Source organism: Varanus komodoensis, unplaced genomic scaffold, assembly GCF_004798865.1.
Source record: "Varanus komodoensis strain SLA01 unplaced genomic scaffold, ASM479886v1 scaffold14_1, whole genome shotgun sequence".
NCBI lineage: Eukaryota > Metazoa > Chordata > Lepidosauria > Squamata > Varanidae > Varanus > Varanus komodoensis.
In genome coordinates this window covers 16,814,574-16,827,875 of record NW_025335438.1, presented here as the reverse complement: position 1 = coordinate 16,827,875, position 13,302 = coordinate 16,814,574, and the positions used below count along the sequence as shown (strand labels likewise).

At 41.3% G+C, this 13,302-nt stretch overlaps 1 protein-coding gene and 1 non-coding gene across 2 annotated transcripts; both read right to left on the bottom strand.

Annotated features, from left to right (window-relative positions):
* Positions 1-7,307: 7,307 nt before the first annotated feature.
* RPS20 (ribosomal protein S20) lies at positions 7,308-10,817 on the bottom strand. Its single transcript, XM_044424422.1, has 4 exons — positions 10,693-10,817; positions 8,874-8,973; positions 8,135-8,208; positions 7,308-7,529 (listed from the first exon to the last, which is right to left on the bottom strand). The coding sequence occupies exons 1-4, from the start codon at positions 10,693-10,695 to the stop codon at positions 7,347-7,349; spliced, it is 360 nt and encodes a 119-aa protein (XP_044280357.1). The 5' UTR covers positions 10,696-10,817; the 3' UTR covers positions 7,308-7,346.
* LOC123020594 lies at positions 8,273-8,338 on the bottom strand. The gene has a single exon (XR_006414149.1). It is a non-coding gene; the product is annotated as a small nucleolar RNA U54 (small nucleolar RNA).
* Positions 10,818-13,302: the final 2,485 nt, after the last annotated feature.

Here is a 13,302-nt window from a genome sequence, read left to right as displayed (position 1 = left end):
TGCAGCCTCATAGAACAAACAAACCATGGTCATATGCAATGACAACCCATGGGTTAAAAAATTCAGAGTTTATAACCAACATAATTTATATTTATATAATTGCTTTTCCTGAGTTGTGCTAACAAACCAAGGCCTGTTAATCATGAACAAATAAGTTTACACAACACAACCCAGAATTAAATAACCCATCCCATAAATTAGTATTCTTTTGAGCCTAGACAATGAACATGATGTAAGGAATGGGAACTTTTTTTCAGCATATAGAAGAATTCTTTGCATTTGTATAGAATAACTAACCCCTTTTCTAGAAACTCTCTCTCTTTCCACAAATTAGAAGTGATACATAGTTACTGCTTCTGGGGATTGTACAAATTACCTTTCAATATAGAAAAGTGATAATATTTAAAAAGGATACCCATGCTTGACTTGAAGAATTTACAGAACATTTACCCCTCAAGCTCTCCTTACATGCATGTATAAAATATATCACACACTTGAATAATCTTTCCTATTTTTTCTCTTCCATTATTCTTGTCCCCTTTCTTTACATTAATATTCAGATGATTGTATCCACTGTTAGACTACTTATAGTAGGGCCCACTGAAATGATTGGGCCTTAAGTTAGACTAACATTAGATACAACAAATAGCTTTGCTGATTGCTGGTTCTTTGCAACATTAGATTTCAGTGGACTTGGGGCTCATAGAACAATACACAGAATAATGCTGACAAGCTGCAGGCCTTTGCACACTACTACATTTAAACAAACATGCTTACTTCTTACTGTACATAGGATTGGGTTGCTAGATTCTACACATCCTTCTTTCCCATCCCTTTGTTTCAGATTTCCCCCATTTCTAACCTTTGCAGATTTATACTTTACTATTCATGCAGTGTGTAACATAATATTGACACAATATACATGTTCTATCATTTCTTCACACATACCTTTTGTTTCTTCCCTACAAAAACTGAAGAAATACTAATTTTCCTCTCCCACTGCCTCTTAACAGAATTAAAACTTGCCTTTACCACAGCTCTAGCAAAAGCTGCTTTACTCTTTCCCCAAAAGTTTCATAGGCTGGTTATTAACCAATGAGGAGCAGCCAAGTAAATCAGAACTCATAACCATCAATCAGCCCCATCAATAGATAAACAGATGGATAGTTTACAGAACTTTAGATCCACAGTGAATTCTCAGCCTTCTCTAACCTGGTCCCATTCAGATATTTTGGGCTTCAATTTACCTTAGCCCCAACCAGCATGGTAAATGGTTAAGAACCCTGTGAGAGTTGCAATCCAAAACATTTGGCATGCACCAGATTTGGGAAGCCTAAATAGTTTCTTATGGAGTAAAGCTGCATTGCAGCCAGCTCTATCTCCCTCATCCCAATGATCCACTAATCTGCTGAAAACAGAGAAAGCAGTTCCCCATTGTAGATCAAAACTTGCGGATCCTGACTTGGGAGGGTTCCATTAGGCTTAATTATCATCTACATCTGAACAAATCTATATAGGATTGGGCTGTAATTCCAGTTATACTTACATACAACTGGAAGTAAATCCCATTGAACACAGTAGCATTTACTTCTGAGGCTAAACGACCAATAAAAACCATTTAAAAAACCAGCTACCTTTCAGACCCAGCTCTATAATTAGCCAGAGTGAATTGGCCACCCCAGGCAACTAATGTCACAGAAGGGGAGCAATTTATTGGTTATTTAATTATTACTGTATTTTAGCAACTGGAAAGGTAACAGATACTTGCGGGGGAATATGCTTCAGGGAACTTGCTGTCTTTGACTTTGGGGGGTTAACACCACCACATCCACCTCAGGCAGCAAATTATTTGGGCCAAACTTATTGCCTTCCAAAAGCAGTTGTCAGCAGCAACTTTTTACGTCCAGATCCCACACCCCATGTGCTATGATTCATCACCTCATGCTAAGTTTGCAGCCTTTCCGATGATGAGTTCAGCAGTGTTTTTCTGGACCATGCTTCTACCCACACATGAATTGTTGCATTACAGTTTCTAACACCGGAACACCTCCTCATATGAAGAAACACTTTCCAGATTCACTAAGGACTTAATATGATAGGGTACAGCTGTGGAGAATGTATCTCTACTGCACTGAGTGGCAGCTATCATGTTGCTCTCAACCACCATATGCAGCCATGAAATTTGTTAAAACCACCATGCTTAGCTGTATTAACAGTATTTAAAGAAAAGTCCTACTTAAACTTACAAAAAGATCTCCTTCATTTTGAGAACTATCAAACCTCTTTGATCTTGAAAAGGATGGGTGTTACAGATTTTACCTTTCTGGAGTATGTAAAGGCTTAGGGAAAGGTAGTAAAGGTAACAAAATGAGACTTTGGGGGCTTTAGTTAAGTACTAGAGGATCACACTGCTAATGAAGAAATCTATTCACTGCCCCTTCATAAGCAAAAATATCATCAGTTTTTCTCTTGATAAGTTTCCAAGTGAAAAGTAATGAACTGTTTTGTAGATTTGGCCTTAGTCTATGGATGTTGCTTTCTCAAATTGGACAAGAGACACTTCCTAAAACAATGCCCCAGGCAAAATGTTGCATTTTGGCAGTTGCACACCTCCAAAAAAGAGCTCCCAGTCTCCATATTACAAATATATTTGGGTAGTTCTTTAATGCCTAATTCAATATTCTTGGGGAAGGAGCTGAAGAAAAGAATAGCATAAACAAGCATAGCCAACACATGACCTGCTGTGTGCTATTGTAGTCCCCACTGATTAATCACTAAAATTGGCAGCAGTGGCAAAAAATGTTTACCTTTGCCATTTCAGTCAATAGGTCAAATTTACTTTGTTCTCAAGCAAACTTTGAAAAGCTTGGTAAACCTTCTGGTGCATTTTTTCCATTGCTAATGGGAGAAACCATTTCACAGGTGTGCAACACATGGGCAAAAATGAAGTACATTTTTAATGAGGTTGAAGACTAAGTCTCATTTGCTTTTGGCCCAACAAGAAAAGCATGAGAAAACCTCTTAAGTTCTTTGTATAAGGAGGTCAGGTCTCAGAGGTAGTCCAATACTAGAGCTCATGCTTTGCATAATTTCAGCAGGTAGGCCAAGGTAATTTCCTACCTGACAGTCCTGGAGAGTTGCTGCTAGTTAGTGTCAACAATACCCAGTTAAATGAACCAATTATCTGTATCAATAAAAAGCAGGTGCCAGTTAATGACAACTAGGCTGTTTACTGATTGAGGACTGCCATTCAATTGCTGTGCCTGTTGTTATTCAGTAGAGGGCAGTAGCTAACTGCCATTTTCAAAAGATACATGATTTAAGCATATGAACTCACTGAAATCAACAGGATTAAAAATACCCAAGTAGACTTAATTTTGTGCTAAGTCTTTTGGCTAGTGATGTTGTCCTATTATTGGAGTTCAGATTGTAAATGTAGAAAATCAACTAGCTTTAACTATATAGAGTTGCACAAGCTACTGACAAGTGTAGAATGTCAGCAGCTTGAAACTGAAAATCTAAGGTTGGCTCCATGGCCAACCTCTACACTCTCATTCTTAGACTCTATACTTCATTTTATGTTACCTTATTATCTAAATGAAGCTTGCAGTTTATGAATCAGACAACACTCAATTCAGAATTGTCCACAGCAAGGTACTTTATTTTTCTTTCTAGCCCTAAACTACTTATCCTAAGTACTTGCTACAAGAGCACTTTCAGCTTCCAATAGCCCTTCTGAATACATTTGTCCTTGTCACTGATTTACAAGGTAGTTTAGTCTGTTGCAATAAAAACCAGCTCGTATGACACCTTAGACACAAATTCAGTGTTTTATCTGACAATCTTCCATGGATGCTGCCCACTTCATTTGATTAAGTGGACATTGTCACCGTCTGGTCCAAAATTATTGGAGGAATTTCAATTATTGCGGCCCAATGATGTGGACAAGGTGCTTGGAAGAGTACGTCCCACCACTTGCCTATTGGATCCTTGCCCGTCTTGGCTAATAAATAACTCCAAGCACGGGATTGGGACCTGGATCTTGGAAGTGGTTAACGCTTCTCTGAGGGAGGGTCGAGTGCCTGCCCCTTTAAAGGAGGCGGTAATACGACCGGTCCTGAAGAAAGCGTCACTGGATCCAGAGATGGCCACTAACTATAGACCTGTGGCCAACATCCCGTTTCTGGGCAAGGTGTTGGAGCGAGTGGTGGCGGGACAACTCCAAGCACTCTTGGATGAAACTGATTATCTGGATCCTTTTCAGTCCAGCTTCAGACCCGGGTACGGTACTGAATCTGCCTTGGTCGCCCTGTACGACGACCTGTGCAGGGAGAAGGACAGGGGGAGTACATCCCTGTTGGTTCTTCTGGACCTCTCGGCGGCTTTCGATACCATCGACCATGGTATCCTTCTGGATAGACTTGCGGGATTGGGGGTTGGAGGCACTGCTTTGCAGTGGTTCCGCTCCTATCTCAATGGCCAATTCCAGAAGATAGTGCTGGGGGACCATGTCTCTACGTCATGGCAGCTATGCCATGGGGTACCACAGGGCTCCATTCTATCCCCTCTGCTATTTAACATCTATATGAAACCGCTGGGAGAGGTCATCAGGAGGTGTGGGCTGCGGAATCATCAATACGCTGATGATACCCAGCTTTACCTCTCGTTCTCCACTAATCCAGGTGAGGCAGTGGCTGTGCTGAACCGGTGCTTGGCCGAGGTAAGGGAATGGATGAGGGCCAATAAACTGAAACTCAACCCAGACAAGACGGAGGTCCTGTTGGTTGGCGGATCGGGTTTTGGAGAGGGTGGATTTGACCTGGTCCTGAATGGTGCAACACTCCCTCTTAGGGATAAGGTCCGCAGCTTAGGAGTACTCCTCGACCCGGAGCTTTCTTTGGAAGCTCAGGTGACAGCGGTAGCGAGGAACGCCTTCCTTCAGCTTCGGCTGATTAATCAGCTGCGCCCCTACCTGGAGTACGACTGCCTGGCGACAGTGACACACGCGCTGGTGACTTCCCGCCTAGACTTCTGTAATGCGCTTTACGTGGGGCTTCCCCTGAAGACGGTCCGAACACTTCAATTGGTGCAAAATAGAGCTGCCAGGTTGCTGACGGGGATGGGGCGTTATGCTCACATGACTCCAGTCCTCCGTCAGCTTCACTGGCTTCCCATTGAAGCCCGGGCCCAATTCAAGGTGTTGATTATGACCTACAAAGCCCTAAACGGCTTGGGTCCTGGCTACCTGAAGGAGCGCTTACGTCCGTATATGCCCAACCGCCCTTTGAGATCTGCGGGAGAGTTCCTTCTCTGGGAACCCTCCATGAAAGAAATTAGGAGAGTAAGTTCCCGGAGGAGGGCTTTCTCTGCGGTGGCGCCCAACCTATGGAATTCACTCCCCAAAGAGGTCCGCCTGGCACCGTCGTTACTGGTTTTTCGGCGCCAGGTAAAGACCTTTTTATTTAAACATCATTTCAATTGTCAAAACATATGATCTGGCCAGGGCAACTTCTTCCTTCTCTTTCTCCTCCTATATTTTTATTTTATACTGATAATTTTATTTTTGTAAATCAATGTATTCTTTGTATTTTTATATTTAATGGTAATTTATTATGTACTATTGTATTTCAATGTATTTTATCATGTTGTAAGCCGCCCCGAGGTTTCGGCAAGGGGCGGCATAGAAATGCTATAATAATAATAATAATAATTGTCCATTAGCTTATGCCAGACCAAATGTGTTATGTATTATGCCAGTATGATTTGTGGTCTGAATTTGCAAGTTGTCTCTATTCGCAATGTAGTCTTCAGCTCACCCTACCCCAGCCTTTCCAAGTTCAAAGCTCAAGACAATTTATTTTACACCAGAATCAGAACTGGCTATTTTGCTAATTAAGTAGGCAACTTACTTTAGTAAATTTACACAAATAGTAACTTATACACAACTATTCCAAGTAATTGCATTCCATTCCTCTCCCATAGCAATTATGTAGTGTACATAGAATGCATCTCTCCAACTTACTTCCAGAATTAAATGTTTATGATCGGAATCACAAATAGGAAGGCCCACATTCCATTTCATACTCCTGTATACTTTTTCAATTAAAGCAAGGTGTATTTCCACTTCTAGGGTGTCCTACATATTAACATGCAGAATACATGCAGTGGGAGATAATTGCTATCTAACTAGAAAGGACAATTGTAACTTTGTCCAGTATGTCCATGGATCATGTTGTTAGTTGAGAAGTCGCGTCCGACCCATCGCGACCCCATGGACAACATTCCTCCAGGCCTTCCTGTCCTCCACCATCCCCCAGAGTCCACTCAAGCTCACACCAACTGCTTCAGTGACTCCATCTAGCCACCTCATCCTCTGCCGTCCCCTTCTTTTGCCCTCAATTGTTCCCAGCATTAGGCTCTTCTCCAGGGAATCCTTCCTTCTCATTAGGTGGCCAAAGTATTTGAGTTTCATCTTCAGGATATGGCCTTCTAAAGAGCAGTCAGGGTTGATCTCCTCTAGGACTTGACAGGTTTGATCACCTTGCGGTCCAGGGGGCTCTCAGGAGTCTACTCCAGCACAATTCAAAGGCCTCAGTTCTTTGGCGCTCAGCCTTCCTTATAGTGCAGCTTCACAGCCATACATTGCAACTGGAAAAACCATAGCCTTGACTACATGCACTAATCGATCCATTGTTTAATGAAAAAGTGACCTTGAACTCTTCTTTGCTAGAGATTTCAGCACATAACCAGTTCAGGAAGCATCACTTATACCATTCCAGGACGTCCATATGGCCAGGCATACTTACAGTAAGAAACCATTTTATATGGTTCCTTCTGGCCTTATACTCTTTACTTAAATGATCAAGGGCTCATTCAAAGCCAAAAAAGAGAAGTTCTGCCTATTTCTTGGTGGTATTTTCCAAACAATTCCCAAAGGACCTTGGCAGCATTTTAAAGTACACAGTTAAGAAGTTTTCAATATGCACTACCTAATACACAATTTTCCAGTTTCCTCACAAACAATGTAGTCCAGTAAACTTGGAACCAGGAAGCAGACATTCAGTTTGTGAACCAGTGAAATCCAATTAGCCAAGGTACTACAATAAGAAATGAAGAACCTCAGACTCAGTGACTCAATTTGGTCTTTTGGGGGTCTCCAGATAATTATGGCCCCTTCACTGGATCATCTGTATTTTCAGTTTTTCCTGCAATCTTTCCTCCATTCTAGAAGTCTAAAATTTCCCCCCTAAGGTTTAGCTAATAGCAGTAAGAGTATTAAACTATAATATCTGAACAAGGAACCAGGGTGAAAAGTTATTAACTTTTATTGAATAGATGACAATCATTTAAGCATCAGCGATTGTAACTTCAACTTCTACACCAGGCTCAATACTGATTGATGTTATCTGCTTGACAATCTCTGAAGGACTGTGCAAATCAATGAGACGCTTGTGAATACGCATCTGGAAACGATCCCAAGTTTTAGAACCTTCACCACATGGTGTTTTCCTTGTAGTGATTCGCAGCGTCTAAAATGTAAATAAGGATAGCTGATCATTATATTCAGCACTTCCAGTAGAATTGCTCAGCATGGAATTTAAAATCTTGAAACAGATTTCTAGTAAACCTTACATGAAGAAGTAATCCCATTATATATCCCTTGGGTGCTTTTCAAAGGAGTAGTCCTCCCAAAGTGCAATAATACAATGCCCACCCTTCAACATCATGCTGTATTCCCATCATCCTGTTTTTACCTTACAGCTATTTTGGAGGCTTCAGGTTAAGAATTTGTTTTAACCTCATATGGTTCCCCAGTCCAGAATATGTTTCTATGTGGAATAAGTAACTTTTAATAGTTTAATTCTACTCCACAGTTGAGCAATGTTTGGCACTCTAAATGTACGGTTATAATCAACACTGAACAGCTTAGGTAATGGTGAGGTATGATGGCAAGCTGCAGATAAAACCTCTCCTTGAGCTGAGAGTTCACTATGAGTAACAAAATCCTCTACAGTAAGCAAAGTGTTAACCAAGAAAGATGCATTGCCCTATTAAAGAATCTTGCAATTTGGAAAACTCTTGTAACAGTAAGTCTAAAATGATAGTAATATCTTTAATCAAATAAGTGACATACCTTGGTGGGCATGCGAACAGGCCCTTTGACTTTTAGGTTCTTTTCCTTAGCACCTCTGATCAGATCTGCACAGACTATAAAAATGTAAGAGTTTTAAAAAAACTGTATATTCATAATTGTAAAAAAATCAACAATATTTGTTGGCTCAGAATAGCGTATAAATTAATCACAATAGTTCAGTTAAAATTTTTGTCCTCATTGCCAACTATATATATGGGTAAAATCAGTGTAAAGTTTAGCACCACCACTACAGAGTCTACTTATGCTACATAGTAGTGTTAGTAGCTCCTTTTCTGGATATGTCCATGTTCATCCCTGAATTCAACATATTACAAATATACAGTATATTTCAGCTTTGGCTGTGGAGTGGTATAGAAATGAAATTATATAATAGTAATAAACTGGGTTTTACAATGTGTTACCTTGTTGTTCATTTAGCCATATTTTCAAAAGTACAGAAAATACAGAAGGAGTTAAATGCTATTAAGACAGAAGCTTTTAACAAAACTTTTATAATAACATTGCAAAAGTGAATTCACAACTTGTAACTCTACAAATGAGCTCAGTGGACTAAGAACTCAACAACATTCTCAGTTTTATATACAATTAACAGTTGGATATTATGTAGAGTTAATTATGTAGTTAAGTCCACCGAAATCAGTGGACTCAGGTGTGCCTAAATCTGCATGGAAATAGGTTGTGAAAAGGAGTGAAGTTTGGACTGAGTATGTGAAATTACCTTTTTCAAGTGACTTCACATTGCGACTTGTCAGGGTAATTCTGATTCGATGAATTGCTACTTCCTGTTCCACAGGTGCCTTGCCAGTATCTTTAAATGCCTGAAAAAACCCAGATATTTACTAAGAGCTGAATATATGTCAAATGCTTTCAAGGAGGTTACAAGAGCTGTGAATATTTAGCAGCAATCCAGTGCAGTGGAAAAGTAATACCTGGGAGATCCCTAAATGAAAACTATAAAGCAATGGCTTGAAGGAGGTGCTCCATTGCATTCCTTTATATCAGTAGATCAACCCTGACTGCTCTTTAGAAGGCCAGATACTGAAGATAAAACTCAAATATTTTGGCCACCTAATAAGGAAGGAAGGACTCACTGGAGGAGACCGTAGCGCTGGAAACAACTGACGGCGAAAGAAGGGGACGGCAGAGACCGAGGTGTCTAAATGGAGTTATTGAAGCAGCCAGAGTGGACTCCAGGGGATGGTGGACAGGAAGGTCTGGAGAAATGTTGTCCAGGGGGTCGCAATGGGTTGGAGGTGACTTTGTTACTACCAACAATACCAGTATTTACAGCAGTCTAATGTTTCCTGCTGCTAAAGAGTGGGAAGACTCTGACGGATGGGGAAGCATTAGTACTTATACTAAGAATATTTTGGTACAATGCTTATCTTGTTTATAACATGGTTTATGACCCATTTTGGGATCAGTGGAAGAAATCTCATCTAGCCACTTTTAACAACTCAAGCCACTGTTAAGTGGGCATTCAGTGTTTTCATCAGTTTGAGATTAGCTGCCCAATTTCAAGAAATTGCTCAAATCAATACCTAAACCACAGCAATATCTTTGTTGCCTTCCAAAACAATTTGGAAGTTGTAGAGCACTCCACAATAGAAAACACCCCTTTCAAACTTGCTTCTTATTCCAGAAAGGCATATTATGATCAAGATGATGTGCATACTAGAATCCAAGAATAAAAGGCTCAACTACAACATACTGAGAATTGTATCCTCAAAGTAATCCTTAAAATATCATTGCTCAATGTGAACCCACCACAACCAGCTTCATGTATGCTTAGTTTCAGCAAGATCCACGTAATTGAAACAAATGTTGTTTTTGATGTTGACCACATTTCAAGTAAGTGAATGGTAAATACAGGAGCTGTTCAATTATACCTGTCAATTCTCTCATTGCGAAGACTGCATTACTTTAGGGTCAGGTTCAGTGTAAGAGTATTTATGAACTAAAGACTACTAGAGCAGCAGCAGCATAATTTTCCCTGTCAGGACCAAACAAACTTTGTCCCAAGCTGAGGAATGTAAAAAGCCTTGCTTTATAAAAAGAAAAATCTGGGGAATCAGCCACACAATGCCACGCTTAACGAGATTTACACAGCTCTCTCCTATAAATCTTTACTTGAAAGGCTTCCTCCCTTGCACAACGGGATGATTCCCAAGATGTGGGGGGCTGCAGTCTCTGCTACACAAAATCCTAGTCAGATACATTCCTAAAGAGCATAAATGAGAGGCAGTTTTAGGGCAAAACGTGGCCCCTTCACCCTCCCCCCCAAGAGCGTCTTCCCACAAGCGATCGGGGAAAAGCATTCCAGCAGCCACGGTGGTTTTTTCGCTGCCAGAGCGAGAAAAAAGGCGCGCGAGCGGGTCCGGGGCGCGCGCGCAACCGCGACGGGATCGCCCCGGCAGCCGCAAGCTCCGAGCAGCCAACGCTGGGAGGCGAAGCGCGTGCGTGAAAAGTGGGTCCGCCGCGGCGGACCAAATGCAACACGTTCACCGCCGAACCCCCCCCCCCCCGCTGCGCCTCACCATGGCTGCCGTGAAGCCTTCCTGACCGACTTAATCCTGGCCGAAGCGAGAACGCGAGGCCGAGAGAACAGCGGTGAGTCAGGAAACGACCTGCACGCCAAGCACTCACGCACGAAAAGGGAGGCTGCTGGGAGAGAGCTAGTTATATGAGGTGGCGAGGCACACCCGCCTCTTCTCCTTCGCCCCGGAACTGGTTCCTGAGAGGGTATGGGAAATATGTGCCGATGTGTCGGAAAACTTCCGCTTAGTCCCCCAGCGACGGAAGTGACTTCTCAGCATGTGCGAGAGAGCGGCTTTAAATATGTCTCATGGGTTCAATGCACTGCTTTTCTTGCAGGATAGTGTGGAAATCCGACATCCTCTCTTAGGTCAAGGAGGAAAGAATTAGCCCTTTGCAGGACAGCGCACTTCTATTCAGAAGTAAGCCCCATTGACTTCCCTAGATCTGGCTCTCACGTAGTAGTGTGGATACGCTTGCCGCTTTGTTGTACTGAAATACGTGTTTTCCTACTTTTGAACTAGATTGAAGCCCCTGTTTTTAAGGGTGAACCTATTTACCGTACCATATATCCCACTCTGTACCATAAGCCGTCTAGTCTCGGAATCCTACCTGCGCTATGCCAGCGGAATCTATTCCAAGCCTGGTTGGTGTATCAGGCTGGAATTCAGCGAGAATTTTGGCCCGCGAACTTTTCTTTAATAGTGCCAAGATACCGTAATTCTAACAGTGAGTCGCTACAATCAGTCCTTTGTCCCTAATCGGACCTTGGAATTTGGAGGGAACTCTTTCCGGTAGCAGCCCATCCTCAGAAGCCCTCTGCATGCAGTGGGACTTTCTCCCAAGTAAATATGCTTGTGATCGCTGACCTGAATGTTTATTCCCACGTAGGGGGCTTTGCCTTATTCTGTAATGAAACAGAGGATAATTAGCTAGAGGATATCTAGCGATAATGCAAAAGAGGATCCTTTCAGACAAGTCTTTATAAAGTGCCATTATTGTGTCTCACTATAGGGTCCAGACATCGTTGTCTTAATATTTGTTACCCTTCCATGTTTCTATCGCTTCCATTTTTTCTCTTATTACTGAGAAAAAGAGGGCATGACTGTAGTGTCTTCTAATTAGTAATTCTAGGAGCATTCCATCTGGAAGCACTAACTTAGTGGAACTTTTTTCTAAGTAAACATGTTTCTTTACTGTTGCAAACTGCTGAGAGTATTTCAGCTATTGGGTGATGTAGAAATAAACAGTAACTGAGTTTAGGCAGAGAAGATGCTAATTTCATGGAAAAACATTGCAAGACAGGGGAAAGGTTGTCCTCCCTTACTATACTGTGTTCTGAATTCAGATTATGTTCCTTCTTCCAGGACTAATTCTAAACAAACTGGAGCAATATTTGGAAGGCTAAACTAAATACTTTAAGGGAACAGTCCTGCACATATTTACAGAAAGAAGGCCTATGACTTCCCAGCATGACTAGCTGGAGGAATGCTGGGAGTGGTAGGATTATTTTCTTTATCTAAACATGGATGAGCTGTCACTCTTAATGTTTTGGTCAGATTAGCCCCTATAGAAGTATGTCATGAAATATATAAAAGTATGGCTCATTCATCCCAAATCTTATCCTTTTCAAAGGCAGAGTTCATGAAAAATGTGCTTGCCTATGTTTGAGTTGTTCAAAATAATAGGAATTAGAAATAAACCTATTTTAGGTTTAGCTTCTCAATGTATCCAAGTTGTTGGCTTGGCTAGGATATAATCCTAAACTATGGTTTACTGTAGAAGTGGGGAACATGTGGCTATTCAGGTATTTTCAGACTGCAACTTGTATCAGGCATAATCAATAGTGGAGGGAGGGGAGTTGCAGCCCACCAAATTCTAGGGGTGTGGGAATGCATATCCCATCATTGTTTAATCATCATGTGAGTACCTATAATTTTTTAAAAATGGGATGCTTCAAAGGCAGACACAGCTAATTAAAGCAAGAACATTGTATTAAAAGTTCACAACATGTGGGAACAGGATGGCCTAAATATCTTCAACAGATGCCCTTATTTTTGCACCATTCCTATATTAAATTTAATTTTGTGCTTCTTCAGGTTATGTCTCAGACTGAATTTAGACTATTGCCTTTTTTCCAAACAACTTCACCTTTACAGCTATCAAGCCTGAACCAGTTTGATTAACTCAGTATTTAAAACTCAGTATTTAAAAATAGAGTTGGAAGGGGCCAATGAGGTCATTGGGTCCAGCCCCCTGCTCAGCGCATACACCTTAACCAGCTGGTTATCCAGCTGCTTCTTGAATTCCTCCTGTGTGGGAGAGCCCACAACTTCCCTACCCAATTTGTTCCATTGGCATAGTGCTCTATAAGTTTTTCCTAATATTCAGTGTGGTTCTGGCTTCCTATAATTTGAGCCCATTATTCCATGTCCTGCACTCTTGGATGATTGAGATCTTGGTCCTCCTCTGTGTGACAACCATCTGAATACATGAAGAATGCTATTATATAAGAACATAATAAAAGCCATGCTAGATCAGGCCAATGGTCCATCTTGTCCCACACTCATTATTATTATTATTATTATTATTATTATTATTATTATTATTAT

What these genes read in the sequence shown, in the direction of transcription:
- RPS20 (XM_044424422.1), bottom strand. An exon ending in TGTGAAGTCACTTGAAAAAG is followed by an intron (nt 8,209 to 8,873) that starts GTAATTTCACAT and finishes ACATTTTTATAG; the next exon opens with TCTGTGCAGATCTGATCAGA. An exon ending in CTGTTCGCATGCCCACCAAG is followed by an intron (nt 7,530 to 8,134) that starts GTATGTCACTTA and finishes TTTACATTTTAG; the next exon opens with ACGCTGCGAATCACTACAAG.